The 23,435-nt window shown below is 38.9% G+C and overlaps 1 protein-coding gene across 5 annotated transcripts in view; it reads right to left on the bottom strand.

The window, feature by feature from the left end:
• Positions 1-23,435, bottom strand: part of DCLK1 (doublecortin like kinase 1) — a 358,368-nt gene that overhangs the window by 157,560 nt on the left and 177,373 nt on the right. For all 5 annotated transcript variants that reach the window (XM_058548007.1, XM_058548006.1, XM_058548008.1 and 2 more), the window contains exon 4: positions 9,868-9,967. In XM_058548007.1, coding sequence (XP_058403990.1) covers positions 9,868-9,967 — 100 coding nt within the window. The remainder of the gene's footprint in view (positions 1-9,867; positions 9,968-23,435) is intronic.

A 23,435-nucleotide genomic window follows, 5' to 3' on the forward strand; every position in this document is an offset into this window, starting at 1 on the left:
CACAGCGGGCTCAGAATACACAGTTCTTGAACCCCACCCAGGGACGGCAGGTGGAAGCTGCAACCAGATATTTTCAGCATGAGGAAAAATTAGCCCATGCCCTCAAGCAGTATGCAAAAATATATTAAATCTCCAGACCAGAAGGAAAATTACAAGCATCCAGAAATCAATCCTGAAGGCACAGAAATTTATAATGTATATGACAGAGAATTCAAAATAGCTATCATAAAAAAGCTCAATGAATTACAAGGAAATATAGATAGGCAATTCAATGATCACAGGAACTTCTTCACAAAAGAGATTGAAACTATAAAGAAAAACCAATCAGAAATGTTGGAGATGAAAAACACAATGGAGGAGATAAAGAAAAATCTGGAATCTTTAAAGAACAGAGCTGACAATATGGAGGAAAGAATTACCAATATTGAGGATAGGAATGCAGAGATGCTCCAGATGGAGGAGGAGAGAGAACTAACACTAAAAAGAAATGAAGAAATTCTCCGAGAAATATTCGACTCAATTAGGAAATGCAATATAAGGATTATAGGTATTCCAGAGAGAGAAGAGGGGGAAAAAGGAGCAGAGAGCTTGTTCAAATAAGTAATAGCTGAGAACTTTCCAAACGTGGGGAAGGAGCTGGAAATATAAGTGAATGAAGTCAACAGATCTCCTAAATATATCAACATGAAAAGACCCTCTTCAAGGCATATACTAGTAAGGCTAGCAAAAGTCAATGACAAAGAAAAAATATCAAGGGCAGCACGACAGAAAAAAATAATAATGTACAAAGGAATTTCTACCAGGCTCTCACCTGATTTCTAGGCAGAAACATTACAGGCTAGGAGAGAGTTGAATGATATATTCAAAATACTGAAAGACAAAAACTTTAAGCCAAGAATACTCTATCCAGCAAAAATATCCTTCAGATATGAGGGAGAAATAAAATCTATCCCAGATAAACAAAAGCTAAGGGAGTTCATTGCCACAAGACCCCCACTACAAGAAATGCTCAAATCCTTGTGCCTGAAAAAAAAAAGAGAAAGGGGATATAAAGCTTTGAGCAAAGAGAGAAATAAGTAGACAAAATCAGAAAAATTGCAGCTTTCTATCAGAATAGGTTAGGAAACACCTAATAATAACATCAAAGATTAAAGGAGGGAAAACACCAAAAATAAATATATTTTTGACTCATGACTTTAAACACAAACTCACAACACAAGATGGAATAAGTGTGACAATAATAACTTAGAAGGGGAAGACGACATGGATGGAACTGACTTAGTTTAAGGAAATAAGAGGCCATCAGAAACTGGACTATCTCATCTACCAGGTTTTTTAATACAAACCCTATGGTAACCACTAAAGAAATAATCAGAACAAAGAGACACACACCATAAATAAAGAGAAAATTAAGAACAACATCATACAGAACTACCAAACTGAAATGGTAGTCCGAAACACGTGGGATGAGAAATGAAGGAAATGCAAAAGAACCAGAAAATGAGGAATAAAAGAGCAACATTTAGCCCTCATATATCAATAATCACTCTAAATGTAAATGGATTGAATTCTCCAATCAAAAGACACAGAGTGGTGGGATGGATGAAAAAACAAGATCCAGGGGGTAGCCCAGTGGTGCAGTGGTTAAGTGTGCGCGCTCCGCTTCAGTGGCCTGGGGTTCGCAGGTTCGGATCCCAGGCACGCACCGATGCACCGCTTGCCAAGCCATGCTGTGGCAGAGTCCCATATAAAGTAGAGGAAGATGGGCATGGATGTTAGCCCAGGGCCAATCTTCCTCAGCATAAAAAAAAAAAAGAGGAAGATTGGCATCAGATGTTAGCTCAGGGCTAATCTTCCTCTCTCACACACACACACACACACACAAAAGCAAGATACAACAATATGCTGCCTCCAGGAAACACATCTCAGCTCTAAAGACAAACACTGGCTCAGAGCGAAAGGATGGAAGACAATACTCCAAGCTAATGGCAAACGAAAGAAAGCAGGTGTTGCCATACTTATATCAGACAAAGTAGATTTCAAGATAAAACAGGTAATGAAAGACAAAGAGAGGCAATATATAATGATAAAAGGGACACTCGACCAAGAAGACATATCACTTATAAATATATATGCACCTAACGCAGGAGAAACAAAGCAAGTATTAACAAACCTAAAAGGAGATATTAACAGCAACACAATAATAGTAGGGGATCTTAACACCCCACTTACATTAATGGATAGATCATCCAGACAGAAAGTCAATAAGGAAATAGTGGACATAAACGAAAGACTAGATGAGATGGACTTAATAGATATGTATAGAGTACTCCATCCAAACAGAGCAGATTACACATTCTTCTCAAGTGCACATGGAACATTCTCAAGGATAGACCATATGTTGGGAAACAAGGCATGCTTCCATAAATTTAAGAAGATTGAAATCATAACAAGCATCTTTTTCAACCATAATGCTATGAAACTAGAAATCAACTACAAAGAAAAAACTGGCAAAGTGACAAAGATGTGGAGACTAAATAACATGCTACTGAACAACCAATGGATCAATGAAGAAATTAAAGTAGAAATCAAAAAATATCTGGAGACAAATGAAAATGAAAATACACCATACCAACTCATATGGGATGCAGCAAAAGTGGTCCAGAGAGGGAAACTCATAGCAATACAGGCCCAACTTAACAAACAAGAAAAATCTCAAATAAGCAACCTTAAACTACACCTAACAGAACTAGAAAAAGAAAAACAAACAATGCCCAAAGTCAGCAGAAGGAGGGAAATAATAAAAATTAGAACAGAAATAAATGAAATTGAAACCAAAAAAAAAAAAAAAAACAGTAGAAATGATGAGTGAAACTAAGAGCTGGTTCTTTGAGAAGATAAACAAAATTGACAAACCCTTAGCCAGACTCACTAAGTAAAAAAGAGGGAAGGCTCACATAAATAAAATTAGAAGTGAAAGAGGAGAAATTACAATGGATACCACAGAAATACAAAGGATTATAAGAGAATACTATGAAAAACTATATGCCAACAAACTCAACAATCTAGAAGAAATGGATAAATTCTTAGACTGAGACAACCTCCCAAAACTGAATCATGAAGAAATAGAGAATCTGAATAGACCAACCACAAGTAAAGGGATTGAAATAGTAATCAAAAACATCCCCAAAAATAAAAGTCCAGGACCAGATGGCTTTTTGGGAGAATTTTACCAAACATTCAAAGAAGATTTAATACCTATCCTTCTCAAACTATTCCAAAAAATAGAGGAAGATGAAACACTTCCTAACACATTGTATGAGGCCAACATCACCCTGATAGCAAAGCCAGACAAGGACAACACAAAGAAGGAAAATTACAGGCCAATATCACTGACGAACATAGATACAAAAATCCTCAACAAAATATTGGCAAACCAAATACAGCAATACATTAAAAAGATCATATACCATGATCAAGTGAGATTTATACCAGGGACACAGGGATGGTTCAACAACCACAAATCAGTCAATGTGATACACCACATTAACAAAATAAGGAATAAAAATCACATGATCATCTCAATAGATGCAGAGAAAGTATTTGACGAGATCCAACAACCATTTATAATAAAAACTCGCAGTAAAATGGGTATAGAAGGAAAGTACCTAAACATAATGAAGGCCATATATGACAAACCCACAGCCAACATCATACTCAATGGTGAAAAACTGAAAGCCATTCCTCTGAGAACAGGAACAAGACAAGGGTACCCACTCTCACTACTCTCATTCAACACTGTACTGGAGGTTTTGGCCAGAGCAATTAGGCAAGAAAAAGGAATAAAAAGAATCCAAATAGGCAATGACAAAGTGAAACTCTCACTGTTTGCAGATGACATGATTTTATATACAGAAAACCCTAAAGCATCCATTGGAAAACCATTAGAAATAATCAACAACTACAGCAAAGTTGCAGGGTACAAAATCAACTTACAAAAATCAGTTGCATTTCTATACTCTAATAACGAACTAACAGAAAGAGAATACAAGAAGACAATCCCATTTACAACCACAACAAAAAGAATAAAATGTCTAGGAATAAATTTAACTGAGGAGCTGAAAGACCTATACAATGAAAAGTATAAGACATTATTGAAATAAATCGATGATGAGATAAAGAAATGGAAAGATATCCCATACACATGGATTAGAAGAATAAACACAGTTAAAATGTCCAGACTACCTAAAGCAATCTACAGATTCAATGCAATCCCAATCAGAATCCCAATGACATTCTTCACAGAACTAGAACAAAACATACTAAAATTCATACGGAGCAACAAAAGACCCTGAATAGCCAAAGCAATCCTGAGAAAAAAGAACAAAGCTGGAGGCATCACAATCCCCAACTTCAAAATATACTACAATGCTATAATAATTAAAACAGCATGGTACTGGTACAAAAGCAGACACACTGATCAATGGAACAGATTTCAAGCCCAGAAATAAAAACCACACATCTACGGACAGCTAATCTTTGACAAAGGAGCTAAGAACATAAAATGGAGAAAGGAAAGTCTCTTCAACAAATGGTGCTGGGAAAACTGGACAGCCACATGCAAAAGAATAAACGTAGACCATTTTCTTTCGCCATACACAAAAATTAACTCAAAATGGATCAAAGACTTGAAGGTAAGACCTGAAACTACAAAACTCCTGGAAGAAAATACAGGCAGTACACTCTTTGACATTGGTCATAGAGGGATCTTTTCGAATTCCATGTCTACTTGGACAAGGGAAACAAAATAAAAAATAAACAAGTGGGACTTCATCAGACTGAAGAGCTTCTGCAAGGCAAATGAAACCAGGATCAGAATGAAAAGACAACCCACCAACCGGGAGAAAGTATTTGCAAATCATATATCCAACAAGGGGTTAATCTCCACAATATATAAAGAACTCACACAAATGAACGACAAAAAAACAACCCAATCAAAAAATGGGCAGAGGATATCAACAGACATTTTTCCAAGGAAGATATATAGATCGCCAATAGGCACATGAAAAGATGTTCAACATCACTAATCATTAGGGAAATGCAAATCAAAACTACACTAAGATATCACCTTATACCCGTTAGAATGGCTATAATCACCAAGACAAAAAATAACAAATGTTGGAGAGGTTGTGGAGAAACAGGAACCCTCATTCACTGCTGGTGGGAATGCAACTGGTGCAGCGTCTATGGAAAACAGTATGGAGATTCCTCAAAAGATTAAAAATAGAAATACCTTAGGATCCAGCTGTCTCACTTCTGGGTATTTACCCAAAGAACCTGAAATCAACAATCCAAAGAGGCTTATGCACCCCTATGTTCACTGCAGCATTATTCACTATAGCCAAGAAGTGGAAGCAACCCAAGTGTGCCCTGACTGATGACTGGATAAAGGAGATGTGGTACATATACATACAATGGAATACTACTCAGCCATAAAAAAAAAGACAAAATCGTCCCATTTGCAACAACATGAATGGACCTGGAGGGTATTATGTTAGGCAAAATAAGCCAGACAGAGAAAGACAAACAGTGCATGGTTTCACTGATATGTGGAAGATAAACTAACACACAGACAGAGAGAACAGTTTGGTGGTTACCAGGGGGAAGGGGATTGGAGGGTGGGCATAAGGGGTGAAGGGAAGCGTTTATATGGTGACTGACAAACAATAATGTACAACTGAAATTTCACTATGTTATCAACTATTATGACATCAATAAAAAAATAAAAGAAATAAAAATATATAACCATCTCTATCATTCAGACTATATATTTTCATCTTAATCAAAGAGATTTCAAGTAGGGCTCTGTCATATGCATTGCTGAAATTCTTAGACCATCCCATAGCATTCATCTGATCCATCAGGTGCGTGGCCCTATCTATGAAAGGTCAGACGAGGGGGCAGCCTTGTCACAGCTCTGTGGTTTATGGACTCTACTAATCAATATAAAGCTATAACTGTGCAAATCTAAAGACAGCTCAAACAAATAAAAATGAGTTTACTTGTAACTCAAGTTCAAATAAAATCTGGACAACTTCAAACAACATCTGTTGTGGAATGAACTGTGCCCCCTCAAAAGATATGTCAAAGTCCTAACCTTGGTACCTGTGAACGTGACCTTATTTGGAAACAGGGTCTTTGCAGATATAATCACGTTAAGATGAGGTCATACTGGATTAGGTGGGCCTTAATCCTATCACTGGTGTCCTTAGAAGAAGAGGGAAATTTGCTCTTCACACAAAGAAGAAGGCCATGTGAATACAGAGGCAGAGGTTGGAGTGATGCTACAACAAGTCAAGGGATGCCAAGGGTTGCCGGCAACCAACAGATGCCAAAAAGAGGTACAGAAAGATTCTTCCTTAGAGCCTTCGGAGGAAGCTCAGCCCTTCCCATACCCTGATTTTGGACTTCTGGCCTCCAGAACTGTTAGAGAATCAATTTCTGTTGTTTTAAGCCACCCAGTTTGTGGTACTTTGTTATGGCAGCCCTAGGAAACTAATACAACAACTAAGCAAAAATACGTAAGTTTGAAGTAATGCCTATTAACATCAGAGTCAAGAGCACTCAGGGAGTTGGTAAAAGAGTGGCCGAGAGATTCTAGATTCCTGAGCAGGCAGCAGGGGTGAGGCGAGTGGCTGAAGAACCTGGTCAAGCAAATTTGGGGGCACTCGCTTTGAGGCTACGGGACAGACAGGTGACACCCTGTGACAGGCCCATCACCAAGGAGTTCACTGTCCCTCCCAGGTGTGAGGTAGGCATTTCTCAGCAAAATCCCATCACTTTTTCATGGCAACAAATCAGAAATTCGTCAGTTTATCATCAATATACAAGCAAAACCATGTTAAGCTTCCTGTCTCCAATTTGGCATTTTCCTTGCCTATTTTTCATCATTCTAAATTAGACAGCAAGCCACACAGGGGAAGGATCTGCTGGCCTGTCTGTCTCTATATATAGTGCCATATCCGCCATTTTCGAAGGTGCTAAGACTCCACTGATTGATGACGGTATTGCTAAAATGGTTACATTTTGAGCTGGAAAAAGGAAGGTGTTTTTTTTCCATGTGAAAACTGAGGGAAGGAAGGAGGCTTCCTTGCAGTTTCTAATATTGATCTGGCTCCAATGTCGCCCCATGACATATACACCTACAATGGCAAAACTCCTCACTGGAAAGACCTTAAGAGCTGCCTCCAGGAGCTTTCCCAGCAGTAATTAGAGGGATGTATTATTGCTAATTCTGAACACACTGGGAGCTGGGTTAATTTTGAAAGATAAAATAAAAGTGCTGCCTTGCGGCTAAAGGCTACTTCTTGGTGCCATTAAATCAAGCACAGCCCGGCAAGAGCATTAATTCTGAGGATGTCTGTACCCCCTGCTGATACTCCTTTTAGGAAGTTACTATGGAACAGGCCAAATGAAGCCTAAATGTGCAAATACGATTTAGCAAGTACAGATAAGCTGGGCTAAATCATGCTCAGAGCACTTAAAAAAAGATTCAAATTTTAATACATTAGCACGAGAACATGCTGTACAAGCAACCGGGAAATTGCAGTTGTCAACGTGTGAATTTAGTCTCAGGGTAAGTTCACCCAACGAAGTAAAATCCCAATTTAGATTCTTTTTCTACCCCCTCCCCCAATCCACGTGTTTCTTTCAGGATGGGGGAGGAAACTGTTACTCAGCAAATGTATTTCACACCAAGAAATGGTTAGGGTATATTCATCAGGGGACAGGATGTGAAGTTCTCACTTTCTCACTAAAATAGTTTGGAGTGGTCCTTCACAGAGCCAAACCACAAATGACTGGCAAGATGTCTTGACGCACATGTGCACATGCACTGCTGTGTAGATAGATAGATAGATAGATAGATAGATAGATAGATAGATAGACAGACAGACAGAAGACAGACAGATAGGCAGACAGATAGACAGACAGAGACATCTGTGTGTCTCCTTCTTAATGAGAAACGATTCTAAAGGGAAATCACAGGAGATTTTCTGTTGTCCTTTCCAGAAAGCCTGTGTGCCCATTGTCGCAGGTAAATATGCGTAGGCTGCAGTGTCCTGGGTTGAGAGCACATTGTTGGGAGGGAAAGCCAGCCCCAAGGCCTCACCAAGCCAGGCTAGGTGGGAGAGAGGCCTCAAGTCTACCTGGGGCCTGGATAGAGACCACGGGCTTGGGAACCCCCCAGGCCAGCTCTGCTGATTTGAAACTGAGCGGGATTCCAGTTCGAGTTTGACAGGATGTTTCCTACATCAAAGCAACAAATGAAACGTTCATTTCAGAACACATCTGTTCTCTCGGACCATTCTATCAGAAGCAGCTATTTTCTTTAAATTGAAAGTCAAGGCAGTTGGTTTTACTCAAAACTATGCTGTCGGCTCTTCTGCCTGACTCCTAACAATTCACTTGCTCTGCACAATAGCAAAGCTGTCTTATCCTGAAGAAGGGGCTGGATGGGGAGAGGCCCTCCCCAAGGACACTAGATGCGTGATAAATTTACGTAAACTCTTGCGCCCAAAAAGCACATCCATCAGAGATAAAGATGGAACGTACTTAGAAAAAACTTATCTCGACGAAAGAGATACCAAACCACTCCTCTAGTTAAGATCTTTGAACCAAAATAACTCAAATCTCTTCAAATGACACTTCTGTCATATTATCTATCTATCATATCTATCATATCGTATATGCTTTTATTGGGCATTTGAATTTTCCATGATAAAGAGGCAATCTTTCTTATTCTTATCCCTCCCTACACACCCTAGGTCATTTTTAAATGATAAAACAATTGTAGTATATTTATACACGTAGCTGATATGTATATATGCAAATAATATAGATACTCTACGTGAATATACATCAGCAGTGTTAGAGTGGGACCACTGCATCACATCACTTACTCTATTATGTTAGTGTTCAACTATTTCTCATCCACTTTGTCAAAAGCTCACTAATTTGTTTTTCCTGCATTCATCTAAGCAAAAAATTCATTATCACTTCAAAAGGCATTTCCAACTATCTAGAATGTGAATTGTCAATAAATGTGTAATATTTCCCTAATTAAATTAGAAGTGATATTATCAAAGAAAGGTCTCTTTGTTCAGTGCAATAATCTTTCCTGTGATGCTGTTAAGATTCTATAGCATCAAATGCTATAGAATTTATAGCATCAAATGATGCTTTATAGCATCAAAAAAATCATTCTTTAAGTCACAACCTTTCATATTCATTTCCTAAGATACGTCTTTCCCTCTTTATCAACTGTCCCTTCTTTATGAATTACAGAAAATCACATTTCATTGTTAATGGATGGACCACTACCCTCTTCTTTTTTGGATCCCTCACAGATGCTAATGACATACAAATTCTGAAGTATTTAAAGGAAAAGGGATACCAGGCCACTTTCCCAGTTAGGAACTAAAGGAGGCCACGTGAAAGCCGAGCCTAGAAACACACTCAATAATTTTATGATTACAAATCTCTCAACTATAAATTTGGGAAAAATATATAATTAAAAATGTAAAATCTGCACCATGGTTTTCTACAGAATATCAATTTAATTATGAAATGGTTATAAATTAGCCATTGGTAATTTACTCTTCTAAATGATTTAAACTTTCCAATGATCATTTCATCTGTTTTCTATATAAAAAAAAAATCAAAAGAAATTTGAGATATGGAAAAGACAGGCTGGTCGAGGATCTGAAACTGATTTGGTAGCTTTGGGGTTGACATAATCTTGGCCTGGTGCAGCTCATTTTGGAAAGCTGCCTCAAATTTCCCTTGGTTTTGAACTTTTTTCCTTACCACTTTCATCTAGCAAGAAATCATCCTGGTAACGGAACTTCTCCGGTCCACATGCAATAAAAATGTCATCGTCACCAAAAAAGTCCTGAAGGCACACCACCTACAAGAGAAAAGCATAGCACTCAGCAAGGGGTCAGCAGAACAGCAATTACACCAACGCATCCCTGCCAGTGGACGCCTGCATAAAGCTACTTCCCGGCTAATGGAATCAACGGGCAGCTTCTCCAGGGGCATTTCAAAAGAAGGGTTCGACCATCTGTTACTAGTAAGAAACATGTTACGTTTCAGTTGTGTAGGAAGACAGGATAAGGAAAATAGAACCGGTAACTGTCACATTTATTACTTGATATATCAATAGGCTATGAGGTAAGAGCCCTTTATTTTCATAATAGAGTGAATGCAGCAACATATGGAAAAGGAGTGCCCCTTTATTCTTCTGAATGTAATATTCCTTGATAGCAAGAAAAGTCAGCACATGATTTTAGCAACAAATATGTCTTTTAGTAACTGATGTCATAGTACACACATAATGATCACTGTTTGGGGTAAAAATTGAAGAAAAATATTTGTATCATGATACGAATATAATGATCTCCTTTAGACCCCTTCTACCTCTAGTTGAAACAAAAATGGAACCCTTCACAAAAGGAGTAATAGAAATTTTAATTTATTGCTGAGCTTCAGATACGCAGACTATGGTAACTATATGCCCACCACTCAGGCTATGCTAAACTTTAAAACTCCCACGCTGCCCAACTTCTTGTAGTCACGCAAAATGAAAGTTTTAAAACAACCTTTTGATATGTATTCAACTTATTCTTCAATAAGAACTTTAAGTGAGCTAAATGTCATTTTTCAAGTAAATGTGGTCAAAATGAATAATTTCAAGCACATTGCTCTCTGTCTTTGGATATGTACTGTAATATTTTGTTCACAATATGTATAATAATAACAGAAGGCACTGGGAACACTGCTGATTTCTATCTATCTTCAATTTCTCCTTACCACTTGGAGCAAAGCAAAAAGTGGCCACTTGAAGGCACCCATTCAGAGTCGTATGAAATAGACTTTCTAATAGCATTTTCCCTTGGATGTCTGAGGACCACAGACAAACCTTCCTGGGGTTGTTAGATTCTCTTGGCCTCTGTTTACTATTAGTTCCTCCCTTATTTGTTTGCAGTTCTACCTGCAGGGCACCCCTGGGGTTCTGCTCTTTGTCAATCCCTGGTAGCACTACCCTGACACATCAAAGGTGCTGTAAGACTTACAGTAGGAAGTTGGGAGAACACAGCATTGTTTAGAGTGCCCAAACGCAATGACGCGTAGGCTTCAGACAGTCTTTCCAAATAATCTCTCATTTCCTAAGAATCCCTGGGCTGAAGTTTTAAGAATGAAATTGCTGTAACAGTTTGATAATAACCATTAAGTATGAGTGAGTTACATCAATGGTTGTCAGTGCTTATTCTGTCTGTGAAAGCTTGAAAACATAGGTGATTTAAGAGGGACATTGTAATCATCGAGGAAGATGGACCAAAAGTCTTCAAGAGTGGTTATCCGAAGCTCTGATGTTCTCCTTAGGTTAAAAACAGTGAATTCAGAACCCACTCTCTGTTTCATGCCTCTTCCTGTCAGATTCCAGGCATGACTTGTTCATTTTTACCCTCATGAGACAGTACCCCCACCCCAGCTTTCTTGATCAGTGTGGTGTCATCTCAACCAACCTCACACAGGCCATTTCCATTTTACATGCGGAAGTCTTCATTCTAACTACTACATGCCAGTTAGTACATAGCATACACACACCAAAATGAATGAGACACACAGGCATGTCTCTCCTTCAGGTAAAAATGTGAACCCTAAAAAGCAGTATTTCCTAAAGTGTGTGTGGTTAACACGTTTTGTGCAAAAAAGGGTTCCATGGCCAAATAGATTGGGGAAATATTGAGTTTAATTAACGTAAACAAGTTTCTGTACTTCTGGTCTTCTAAAAATTTTTAATGCACACCACAACTCCAAAGAGGAAATACAAAAATCCTGTATTTCCCAAACTTATTTGATTCTGGAACTCTTTTCTCATACAACATTTTATGGACTAGCGCTTGACAGGGTTCCCTTTGGTACTGTGCTGACAGCCACAGGTGGAAACACACAAAGGAAAGGGCAGTTACCCACTCCCCTCCTGGGCAGCTATATTTCTCTAGCTGATAAATATTTATTTACTAACGTTTTTACTCATTCAAACATTTATGATGGGCCTACTCTGTGCCAGGCTCTGTGCCACACATTATGATGACAAATCTCTGATAGATGAAAAATATTTTCCAAAGGAAATTGTTCTTTCTTTCCACATAGTCCCATTATTTGCATTTTAGAATATCAGATTGCTAACCAGATCACATTCATCTATGCATGCATGTTTTATGCTACTGCTAAGTGGACAAATAGCTATTGTTAAAACCATAACACATTATAAGCAGGTTGCTAGCCAACTCCTTTCCATCATATACCAATGATCGTCCTCTAAGCCAGAGACTCAGAGAGCAGAACAACAGCGATGGAGCTTGGACAATTTAGGTTTAATTCTGTTGGCAAGTGGGAAATGAAACATGATGAACTTTTGAAGTTGTTTCAAACTCCACGATTCCAAGAACTTAAAAGGAACACAGTAATTGTTAAGGAAAAGTAACTGTCATCACCCAGCACAAAAAGACAGGGAAAAGTCATTTCAGTGCCAAGCAACATGTATTCATTCACTTCTCCATCTCCAGTGACTGAAATCAAAGAACTTGCTGAACTATCAGAAACTGTGATGTTTTCTGTGCTTTCAGCTCTGGCATCATTTAGCTATTTCCCTGCTCACAACCTCCCATCAGAGAAGGTGGGTATGATCAGTAGACCAAACACAGATTTATAAAACTGCTTCTTGTTAGAAGCCTTGGTAAAAGATTTGATAGCAAAGGAGGTTTAAACACAAAGTTACAATAAAGATGGATTTAGAATAATCTGTGCACTTCAATTATCCACACTCTCACTCTCTATCATTGATCTAGAGATAGCTGTAATGCAGTCCATCTAACAAAAAAGAATAACAGAGGAAGATTTATAACTCTTTTCTCTAGGCTGATATACTCTGAGAATTTTTCTTTAGGCATTACTGTACATTCTGATATTAAAGGATTAGAAAAGGCAGAGAAGTTTAAAACCAATGTTTTGCAAAATGATCTAATTTTATATGTCCACATAGCGTTATTCCTTTTTAAATTTGAGGTTTACAAAATTCAGTGTGGTAACCAGCTTTAAAAAATAAGTTCCATTTATGGATTAAAAAAACACACTCCTTGCTACAATGGGATAGTGACAGTTGACCTATTCTTTCATGAAATCTCTGCTCAGTAGGTCTCATATGTTGGAAGCATCCACCAAGACTGGACACAGGGAAGACACAAAGGCTGAGAGATCAAGTTTGAGAAAAGAGAGATGTCCACCCAGCAGAAGCAGTGCCTCCCTCTCCAAGCTTCCCTGTTTCACCATTCTTCTCCTGGCCCCCAGAAGAGTTCATATTGTCAGCACCTGCTCTTCTCCATTGTCTCACTGTGGCCATAGATTCTGCCTCTGCAACATCTCTCAAACCCAGGCCTTTTTCTGTACTCCCTCCCTTTGGCCCCATCTGGCCATGTCAGTCCAGAGCTTATCCTCCTACCCATGAACGTTGGCATTTCCTTCTTGTAGATTTTCTCATCCCCACTTCCTTTCTCTCTAATCCATCCTGTTTGATTCTGTCAATCTACTCTTTCTCAGTAAACTTTCAAAATCTCTCTCCAAGGCTCAGAAAAACATCAATGGTTTACCATCAACAAGTTAAAGTTCATTTTCTGAGTTTTCCATTCCAGACTCTTCAAAATCTGGTTCCAACCTACCTTTCAAGCTGACAGTAGTTTTGGCTGTGACATGGCACCTGATACTTAACAAGCATTTGTTGGATGGATGAATGGATGGATGGATGGATGGACGTAAGTAAGGATTATACTCTAACCTGAAACATGATCCAATTCATCTGCTTTATTTATTCTTCTTGGAAAAGAGTTTTTTCTTTCCTACTAGTGTGGTTTTTAGTATAATTTCTTTTTCCATTTGGTATCCCCTCCTACCTAACTCTTTGCCATTCAAATCCCTCCTATGACTCAAGGCTCAGTTGAAGATTCATGCCTTACCTTCTCTATCCATTCTAATCCACAATGACTCACCCCTGCTCTGAACCCCTTGTCATCATTCAGTAAATGTTTATTGAACACCAATTATTTGCCAGCTACTGTGCTAGGCCTTGAGAATACAACTGCTCTCACTCTTCACTTCTTCTTTTCAATACCTATATTCCCAGACTTACAGTCTAAAGAATTCCTAACACACCATTGTGAACTAGTAATTCAGCAGAAAGTGACCTGCATTACCTTCCAGTGGTTTTGTCATGGGCCTGGAGTCAGGTGGTGCATTGCAGCCCTTTCTCTGCTACCACTGCTGACTTGGGCAAGTCAGGAAACCCCAGTCAGCTATCTTGAAACATGTCCTGTTTCTAAAGATCCTAAATTTAGTCAGGGCCGAGGCAGTGTCTCCTATTGGGTCTGGTTCTTCAGCATCACGAAGACATCTGCTCTGGCACAAATTCCCAAGAGCACAGCCCTCTCATCAAAACCCAGGTTCTGATTTACCCAGCTCTACCACTTAGATGTTAATCTCTTTGTGCCTCAGTTGATTATATTGGTTCTTTTAACAATTAGATGAGTTAAGATCATGTATTGGAAGAGAATAAGTTCTCAATAAATTTTAGCTATTTTTATTAACCTAAAAGTATTTTTACTTCCAAATAAGTATAAATCAAATGGATATCTAATATAAACAAATAAAAAGTTTTAAAAAACATTGTATGATGGGGCAGCCCCGTGGCCTGGTGGTTAAGTTCAGCACACTATGCTTCGCTGGCCTGCGTTCAGTTCCCATGCACACATCTACACCACTTGGCGGTGGCCATGCTGTGGTGGCGACCCACATACAAAACAGAGGCAGACTGGCACAGGTATTAGCTCAGGGCACATCTTCCTCAGCAAAAATAAAAAAATAAAAATAAATAAAAAATTTAAAAAACATTGTATGTAGCTCCTGGGCACCATACCAACAGGCTTCTTTCCTAAGTAGATTTGGATATAATGTACCATATGGGGGCCCCTTCTCACTTTGGGAATTAGGGATTCTACTAGTATATTTATTTTGGTGAAAAGCATACTTTGAATTAGCATCAGGGAATTGGTTAAAAGCTGGCAGAAGTTGCTGACATGAAGCTGGGATATGGTCTATGCCTCTGATTTCCATCAGGCTTCCACTGAAATGATGCTGTGAAGAGTCATTTGCAATATGATCACCTGCTACCATAGGTCTAGTTCTATGAACCATTGTCTTAACTCAGGGCCTCCTGGGATCTGTCACCAACTTTTAGTTTTGTGGGAACCAGAAATTTGTATTCCTCTGAGAAAACTGTCTTCTGGTGAAACGTCCCTACACTAGAGAAGAAATTGTATGCATATCATATGCAACTCATAACAGAGGTTTATGGCACACAATAGTTAATATTCTATCAATTAATTTTCAGTTCTTACCTAGTGTTTTGGTTATTACATGAAAATCTAACTCCAAGTAAAAACATCCCATTTATTGCATGAGACTCTGATGGTGCTTAGCATAATGCCATACCCACTGTAACTCAAAAAACATAGGTGATTATAATTACCAGATGTGCTGAAAAAGCCTTTGAATGAGGATCAGGATAGCTGGGTTCTGAGACCAAATTTGCCATAATCATCGTATAAACTTGGACCAGTTACTTAAATTCTTCTTCTTACAGTTTCTGTATAGGTTCTAATACGTCCTACTCAGTAATTATACGATGAAGACATAAAGAAAAGATGAAAACTCTCTTTTTGGTGTAATATAGTAACAAGAATAGTTCTATATACATTATTACACTTAATCCTCAATACATTATTACATTTAATCCTCTCTGCTATGAAGGAGACAGACTCTATTTGACAATAGTTAGATGTTATTAGTATTCCTATTTTACAGATAAAAAAACTTAGCCAGATTAAACAGAATATCACTAGGAATTTTAAACCAGGTCAGTTAGAATTCAAATGCAGGCTCATGACCACCGAGCTGCAGGAAAACAAGTCCAGGCAAATGCGTAGAAACATGTACCCTTACATTTGTGTATTATAAATTTCATTTGATAAAAACCATTGTAGTAATATTTATCACATATATATTAATAGTTTATAATAAAAAGTGTCTAATAAATTTTTTAAAGAAAGTTTGAATTGTTTCTTTGACTCAAGGAAACACATTCAGTTTTCTGATTCTCTTTATGTGAAATCTGAATTCATATCTTTTCCATTAACTTGTCATTACACATACTCGTCACAGGGGACTAAGCTCCTTACAGGGGAAAAAAAAAAAAAACCACTACAGACAAATATGGAGTTCCTTTCCTCTCAGCTTCCGGTTTGAGTTGCTCTGCAAGGGCAGAGATTCAAACAAAGGCAATAAAAGCATCTGCTATTTACACATTTCCAAAGCAGGACCGTGGAATCCATTCCCACTCACTAGAATGAATCTCCATGGTGACGCTGACATCATGGAGCTGGGTAAGCTTCTCAGCAGTGTTGATAGGACAATATTTTCTTTACAAGAGCGCCCTCTACCAATGAAACGGGGGATATCTCTGCAGCTATGCTCTCATTTGTTTGAAGCCACTCAAGTCATTGTGTCTTTATCAGGTGTCTCTCGGTGTGTTAGAGACACTAAAATATTTTACTGTCACCTATTAGTATATTCTAAGTGAGATTAAAAACAATGGCAAAAGTAAAAGCCAAGAAATTTGGTCCATTTATTGGAATCATTGGGTATGGCACATCTTTCCTGGTTTTCTTTTTTAAAAAAATACTTACATATAATTTCTCATTCTTCTTGATACCAGTTAAAGAGGGTAGGCTTAAAGGTTTTGTTGTCCACATTTTAATGAGATGATCTTTACCAGAAAGGAACGCTTATATCTTTGTAAAAAAAATCCAGTCACCTGTGTATCTAAGGCACCAGAATCAACAACCTCCTTCTTTCTGCATGATTGGTAATGTAACAATTATAATTAGCTTTCAGTTAAAACTTGGCACATATGGGCCCCCTGATCCTGCCAAAACTTAATTTTGAGAAGGTTTCTCTTCCAATTTCATTCCACACTTGGCTTCTTTTCTCCACTCTTAGCATTGAGAGTTGTTATGACACATGATATTTTAAGTCAACCACTGTGAATTTTTCTGTTCTACATAATCATGTAATTCCATACATTTTTGACTCTAAAATAGTCTACAATTAGTTTTATAGCCAAATGTTAGGAATGTATTATGTTATTGTCATAAAAGTACATTCTCCATCATTCCTTTATCATCTTTTCATTTCCTTGATGATAAACTTATGCAAATAATAATTATTGTTATTTGTTCTTCTAGCCAGAAATTTCTGAGAAAGGAAAATCTTTTAAAGAAACTCTAGTTCTTGCCCAGAGAAAGATACAGCCACTAAGAAAAGAAATAAATTATTCAAATAATAATCATGACAGAGAGAGGGAAAGAAAGATCCTCAAACTACTTTTCACATGTTTGAAGCGCAAGATTTTTTTTGGCAAAAGTGGATAATAATATTGTTGAAATTCATAATTGGCTAGTAGGTAACATTGGAATAAAATGCTGAGGCTTACAGAAATGGAAAAAAGTAAACTGTTCTCTTTGAAATGCAAGCAATTTAATTTGCCGGGTCAATTAGGAAAACATCAACAATTATGGAATGGAAAGCACAGTCATTCCTTGGGCATGTTCTCAGCTGCTGGTCTACATGAACAGTGTCTAGGGCAGCCTGGAACACACTCTCTGACAGAGGAATGCACCCTTCATCCATTGGCCACCGTTTTCCATGGGCTCAGACAGACCTAAGTGGACAGCAAGCTATTCTAAATGATCGATCATTCATCACTTATCCTGTTTTTTTAATACTAATATTTCTTTTTCTTTTTTTTTTCAGGTGTAAAGCGACCCTCTAGTACCAAATACTGGCCAGGTACTTTGGCTCTGCCACCTATTAGAAGTGTGTCCTTGGGCAGCTATTTGATGTCTTCAAGCCTCATGTATAATGAGCCTATCCATGCTTATCTTGCAGAGTTCCTTGAGGATTCAATGAGTTAGTGCAGGAAGGCACTCAGCACATGCCTGGCCATAGAGAGTGCACAAAGGGACGAGCAGCTACTATCAGTGCAGCATTAGTAAGGCACAGTAGGTCTCTGCGCCGGGCATCATTCTGAGGGAACCGGGGCTATCATTTAAGAAGAGAATACTAAAAACCCTTGGAATATCTGGGAAAGAGCAGTATTGAGAATGGAACTGACTTCAGAGGCCTCCAGTTCTGGCCTCTTGCCAAGTTAATGCAAGCTCAATCCCATTACTGTGTTAGGTTTCTCCTACTAAGACGGCGCTCCTGTTGCCTACCACATCTTTAGAACAGCTTCCTCAACTTACCGCTCTTCACTTAAGAAATTAAATCATGGTCCAAAAAGGTGGAAACTGTCACACGGTTGTCTCTTTGGAGAGGGTACAAATAATCTCCGATCTGAGCTCAGACTCAAACCCAAATTCATTACCTGAAGAGGGGTGCTATGGTCTGAATGTTTGTGTCCCCCCAAATTTAAGTGTTGAAATCCCAACCCCCAATGTGATGGTACTGGGAGGTAGGGTCTTTGGGAGGTGACTAGGTCATGGGATTAGTGTCCTTATAAAAGAAGCCTGAGAAAGGTCCTCCTGCCATGTTGAGGTTACAGCAAAAACATAGCCATCTAGGAAGCAGGCTCTCACCAGACACTGAATATGTAGGTGCCTTGATCTTGGACTTCTCAGCCTCTAGAACTATGAGAAATAAATTTCTGTTGTTTATAATACCACCCAGTCTATGGTATTTTGTTACAGCAGCCTGAATGGACTAAGACAATGGGTGTTCAAGATTGAGGGTGACCAAGCCCAAGGATTGGCTTATTTGACTAGCCTGATTCAAATAATTATTTTCAGGGCTAGAAAAAGGGTTAAACTTATATGGTATTGCTGAGAGGATCTTCTAAAAGGTCCATGTAAATCGGTAGCTGAGACCGTGGCTGGGTTTCTAACTAGGGAGAAACACTTACTACAATCATTGGAAAAAGATTAAATAAAACTATTACGAGACACAGGAAGCCACTGACTACAGAGCCTTTCAGAGCAGATGAGGAAAAACAACCTCCAAGAGGAAAATGTGGTGCTGAGAGTTAATACTTTGTTGTCTGCTTATCATTTGAAAGTGATGCTGGGCATAATGCTACCTTCAAATAGCTCTGAGAAATGCTTCAAGCTCTCATTATCAATGCCAAGAGGTATTCTGGCTGTCCACAGTGGGAGCCACAAACACAGAACCAGTAGGGGCTGGGCAGAGAATACAGACAAACGAAGCGGGCCAGGCAAACAAACACCAGTGGTGAGTGTGGCAAACTGGACAATTAATGCCATGTCTAAAGCGAGCAGCACCACGCACAGTGTCCTCTTGTATTACTTTATTATTTTATTTTTAAAATAAGAATTGTTGTCAAATTTAACATCCCCCTATTTTAATAAAAGTATCTGCAACACCATGCAAATTCATACAAAAGACTCCTCTGGCCTGGATTCAGTCTATGCAACTTTTGACCTAGAAACATCCATATAAAGCTCCCTGAAAATAACTACACCTTCAAAAAAGATTTACAAAAGTTTATTCTTTTATAAATGTTTATTCTATGTTCTCGCGTTAGGGGATCACCATTTGTGAATGCCAAGACGAAGGACAGAGAAATGATGCTCTGAGATGCTCCTACTAAATGTTTATAAGCCTGGCAAATACCACGAACAGGATAGGTTTGGAGCAAACTTAGAGCAAAGGAAAGGAGTCACTAAAAAGCTAGCGTAAGGCGCCGGGTTCTTGGCATGCAGGTAAAGTTAGGAAAAGTACTTCAGGAAGGCTAGGCTCCAAACCCAGAGAACCAAACTGAACCCACAAAACCTGTGTGAGGCAACACCCTCAGATAGAGTTTCTCTGGGTCAGGAGTTAAAAAGGCATTTAAAGCACCTAGTTGCTTTCTTGCAATTTTGTTAACTCTTATTCAACATGCACAACATGACCATCATGGTTCTATAAATTTCCCTCCTGATGTTTTCGAAGGAGCCTAAGACCAGAGCAAAGGCCTATGAGATACTGGGCTCTGAAGAGAGACTTGACTCAAATCTTTATGTTGATTCCTCACAAGGAATCACCCTTTGGTAAAATATGATTTTTAAAAAGTTTTGCAAGAAAATCACAATCCAAAGAACTGGTTATCTATTTGAGAGATAAAAACATAAAAATAAGTCACTTTGCCTTTTACGTACTTGCACACTGACTTGTCACTTGAGGTTGCAGGCAAAAAATGATATTCTCAAAGCCATGGAAGTCTGCTTCTGCCAGGAATATTTGTAAATGTGGCTTGACATTAAAGTATGAAGTTGGTTGCTTTAAATATTTCCATTTCTATTTCTAATCTACTTGTCTGAATTTATAGCTTGACATTAAAAGGGATTTTTTTATACAATTCAAATTAGTCTTCTCAAGTAAATGATGTTTTTCAAACAATGACAATCCCATAAAGCTGACATCTCCAAAATTGTTACCACTACCACCACCACCACCATTACCATCATCATCACGATCATCACCATCACCATTGCCTCACGACCATCAACACCATGGCCACTACCACCACCATCATCGCCACTACCATCACCATCAGCATCAGCATCGCCACTGCCCCACGACCATCAACACCATGGCCACTACCACCACCACCACCGTCATCACCACTGCCATCACCATCATCACCATCACCACTGCCCCACGACCATCAACACCATGGCTACCACCAACACCAACACCACCACCACCGTCATCGCCACTGCCAAGACCATCATCACCATCATCATCACCACCACCACTGCCCCATGACCTCAACACCATGGCCACCACCACCACCATCTCCACCTCCACAATGGGAGAGCTCATAAAACTTTAGAGTTTTTTTTTAAAATGAGCTGAAAACAGAGCCCTTTGTCTCTTATGTGTTCTATGCAGCATATTAGTCAGTGTTCTGCTCCTTGGATGCTTAATCACTTCTAATTAAGAATAATGATTGCAGTGGTATTCAGTCCAAATGCAACCTAAAACTACATTCTAAAATTATTGTATTCAAAAATTACTGGGGCTGGCCCAGTGGCATAGCGGTTAAGTTCGCATGTTTCGCTTTGGTGGCTGGGGGTTCGCCGGTTTGGATCCTGGGCGCGGACCTACACACCATTCATCAAGTCATGCTGAGGCAGTGTCCCACGTAGAGCAGCTAGAGGGATGTGCAACTATGACATACAACTATCTTCTGGGGTTTTGGGAAGAAAAGAGGAAAAAAAAGAGGAAGATTAGCAACAGGTGTTAGCTCAGGGCCAATCTTCCTCAAAATAAAAAATTACTTTTATTTTACCCAAACTCAAACATAACTAATAAAAATATATAGCATGAAAAATACTTATTTTTCCAAAAATATATTTCAGAGCAAGTGAGCTTTTAAAAATGCTAATGAAAATATTCTCTGGAATTGTTTAAATAATAATATTGTGTTTCCATAATTCTATTAAGATCTAAGCATAGCTAAAAAAGGCTGAAAGAGGGGTCGGCCCAGTGGCGTAGCAGTTAAGTGCACGGGCTCCGTTGCAGCGGCCTGGGGTTCGGCTCCCGGTCACGCACTGACGCACCACTTGTCAAGCCATGCTGTGGTGGCATCCCATATAAAGCAGAGGAAGATGGGCACGGATGTTAGCCCAGGGCCAGTCTTCCTCAGCAAAAAAAAAAAAAAAGAGAGAGAGAGAGAGAAGGATTGGCGGCAGATGTTAGCTCAGGGCTGATCTTCCTCACAAAAAAAATAAAATAAAAAAGGCTGAGAGAGAGATGGCAACAGTAAGATAAAAAATTTTACAGTCCAAAATGAAGGCTTTGTTTCTAAACATTATGTTTTTAGAAATAAATGCTGATATGGGTAAACAACTATGAATACATACTTGGAGATATTCCTTACTAACTGGCCTTTTAAAAAATTATATATGAAGAAAATATTCTAGGCATATATTCTTATCTTCATCCTACTCTATGTATGTTAGATCTTCTATAATTATTTTTTTATCTAAATCAGAGTTGAGTGAATAACATGGGCTGGTTACCATTTCCCCACAATGCATGAGCTATAGGTGTAAAGCATCATGACTTCAAATGCCGACAGAGGCCTGGAAGGTAACATACAGTGACGTGGGGCCAGCATAATAGAGTACAGTGCAAATGGGGTGATAAATTGCCATTAACACAGGCACACAACAGGAAACTGGTGGGGACGGTACTACACTGGAAGTTTTCGCTCACCTAAATGGGGCAGTAGTTACTCAACACTTGTCACACAAGAAAGTAGGCTCAGTGTTGCTAGATTGATTTCCTGAGAGAAAGTGAAATCACATTTTTATTTGAAAGTCCTTGATTTTTAAAAGTTGGCAATAAATTCATTTTTTTAATAAAACATATTGTGTACTCCAAATAAAACACACCTGTGTCCTGGATTCAACCCGTGGGCAGGCAGTTTCCAATCTCTGGGGGAGAATTCCACACTAAGTGGCCGTTAGCCATGGTTAATGTGAGCAGGGCTATTCCCCATCGAGGTGCCAAAAGTCCCAAGGGAGGTGACCAGGCTTCCTGACAGACTCCACCTCCTGTAATTTGCAAAGGTAGGGTAGGATGTAGTCAAGACACACCACTTCTGGAAATTAGAGCCCACGAAAAAACCAACGTGGCTTGTCTTCTGTGCATGTGCAGGCACGCATGTGGGCATGTCGATGTGCACTTACACTGGCATCCTAGGAAAAGGGTGGATTTGTCAACTGATTGTTTTTGTGTCCTTCCTCTCTGCCCCCATCCCTAATCATGACTCTCCTCTCCCCCTTCCTGGGAGGGAAAAGGAGAGAAACAGACAGTGTGGAGAATCTATAACAGGAAATTTCAGAACAAACATTACCAGCTCAGTAGAGATGGAACAAAATTAAACTTGTCCAATAAAGAGCAGAAGCACATTCCACTTCATTCTCCCACTCCTTAAGTCATCCCCCTGGCTGCAAGGGCTAATCATGGTTTCTAAAGCTACCAGGTCTCCCTTAAAAAATAAAATCCAATCAGTAATTTTCCTTTTGGTCACATCTGCTCTGTCCAAATGCGAAAAACCGCCAGGGCCATTAAAAACTATTAGAAATGTTAGCTCTGGTTGGAAGGATGCAGAATAAATAAAACTCAGCCGTCTGGGGAAACAGATTTGGGGCCTAAGACATCAAAGGCAGAGGATAAAAACTGAGTCTTTTCAC

Source organism: Diceros bicornis, chromosome 9, assembly GCF_020826845.1.
Source record: "Diceros bicornis minor isolate mBicDic1 chromosome 9, mDicBic1.mat.cur, whole genome shotgun sequence".
NCBI lineage: Eukaryota > Metazoa > Chordata > Mammalia > Perissodactyla > Rhinocerotidae > Diceros > Diceros bicornis.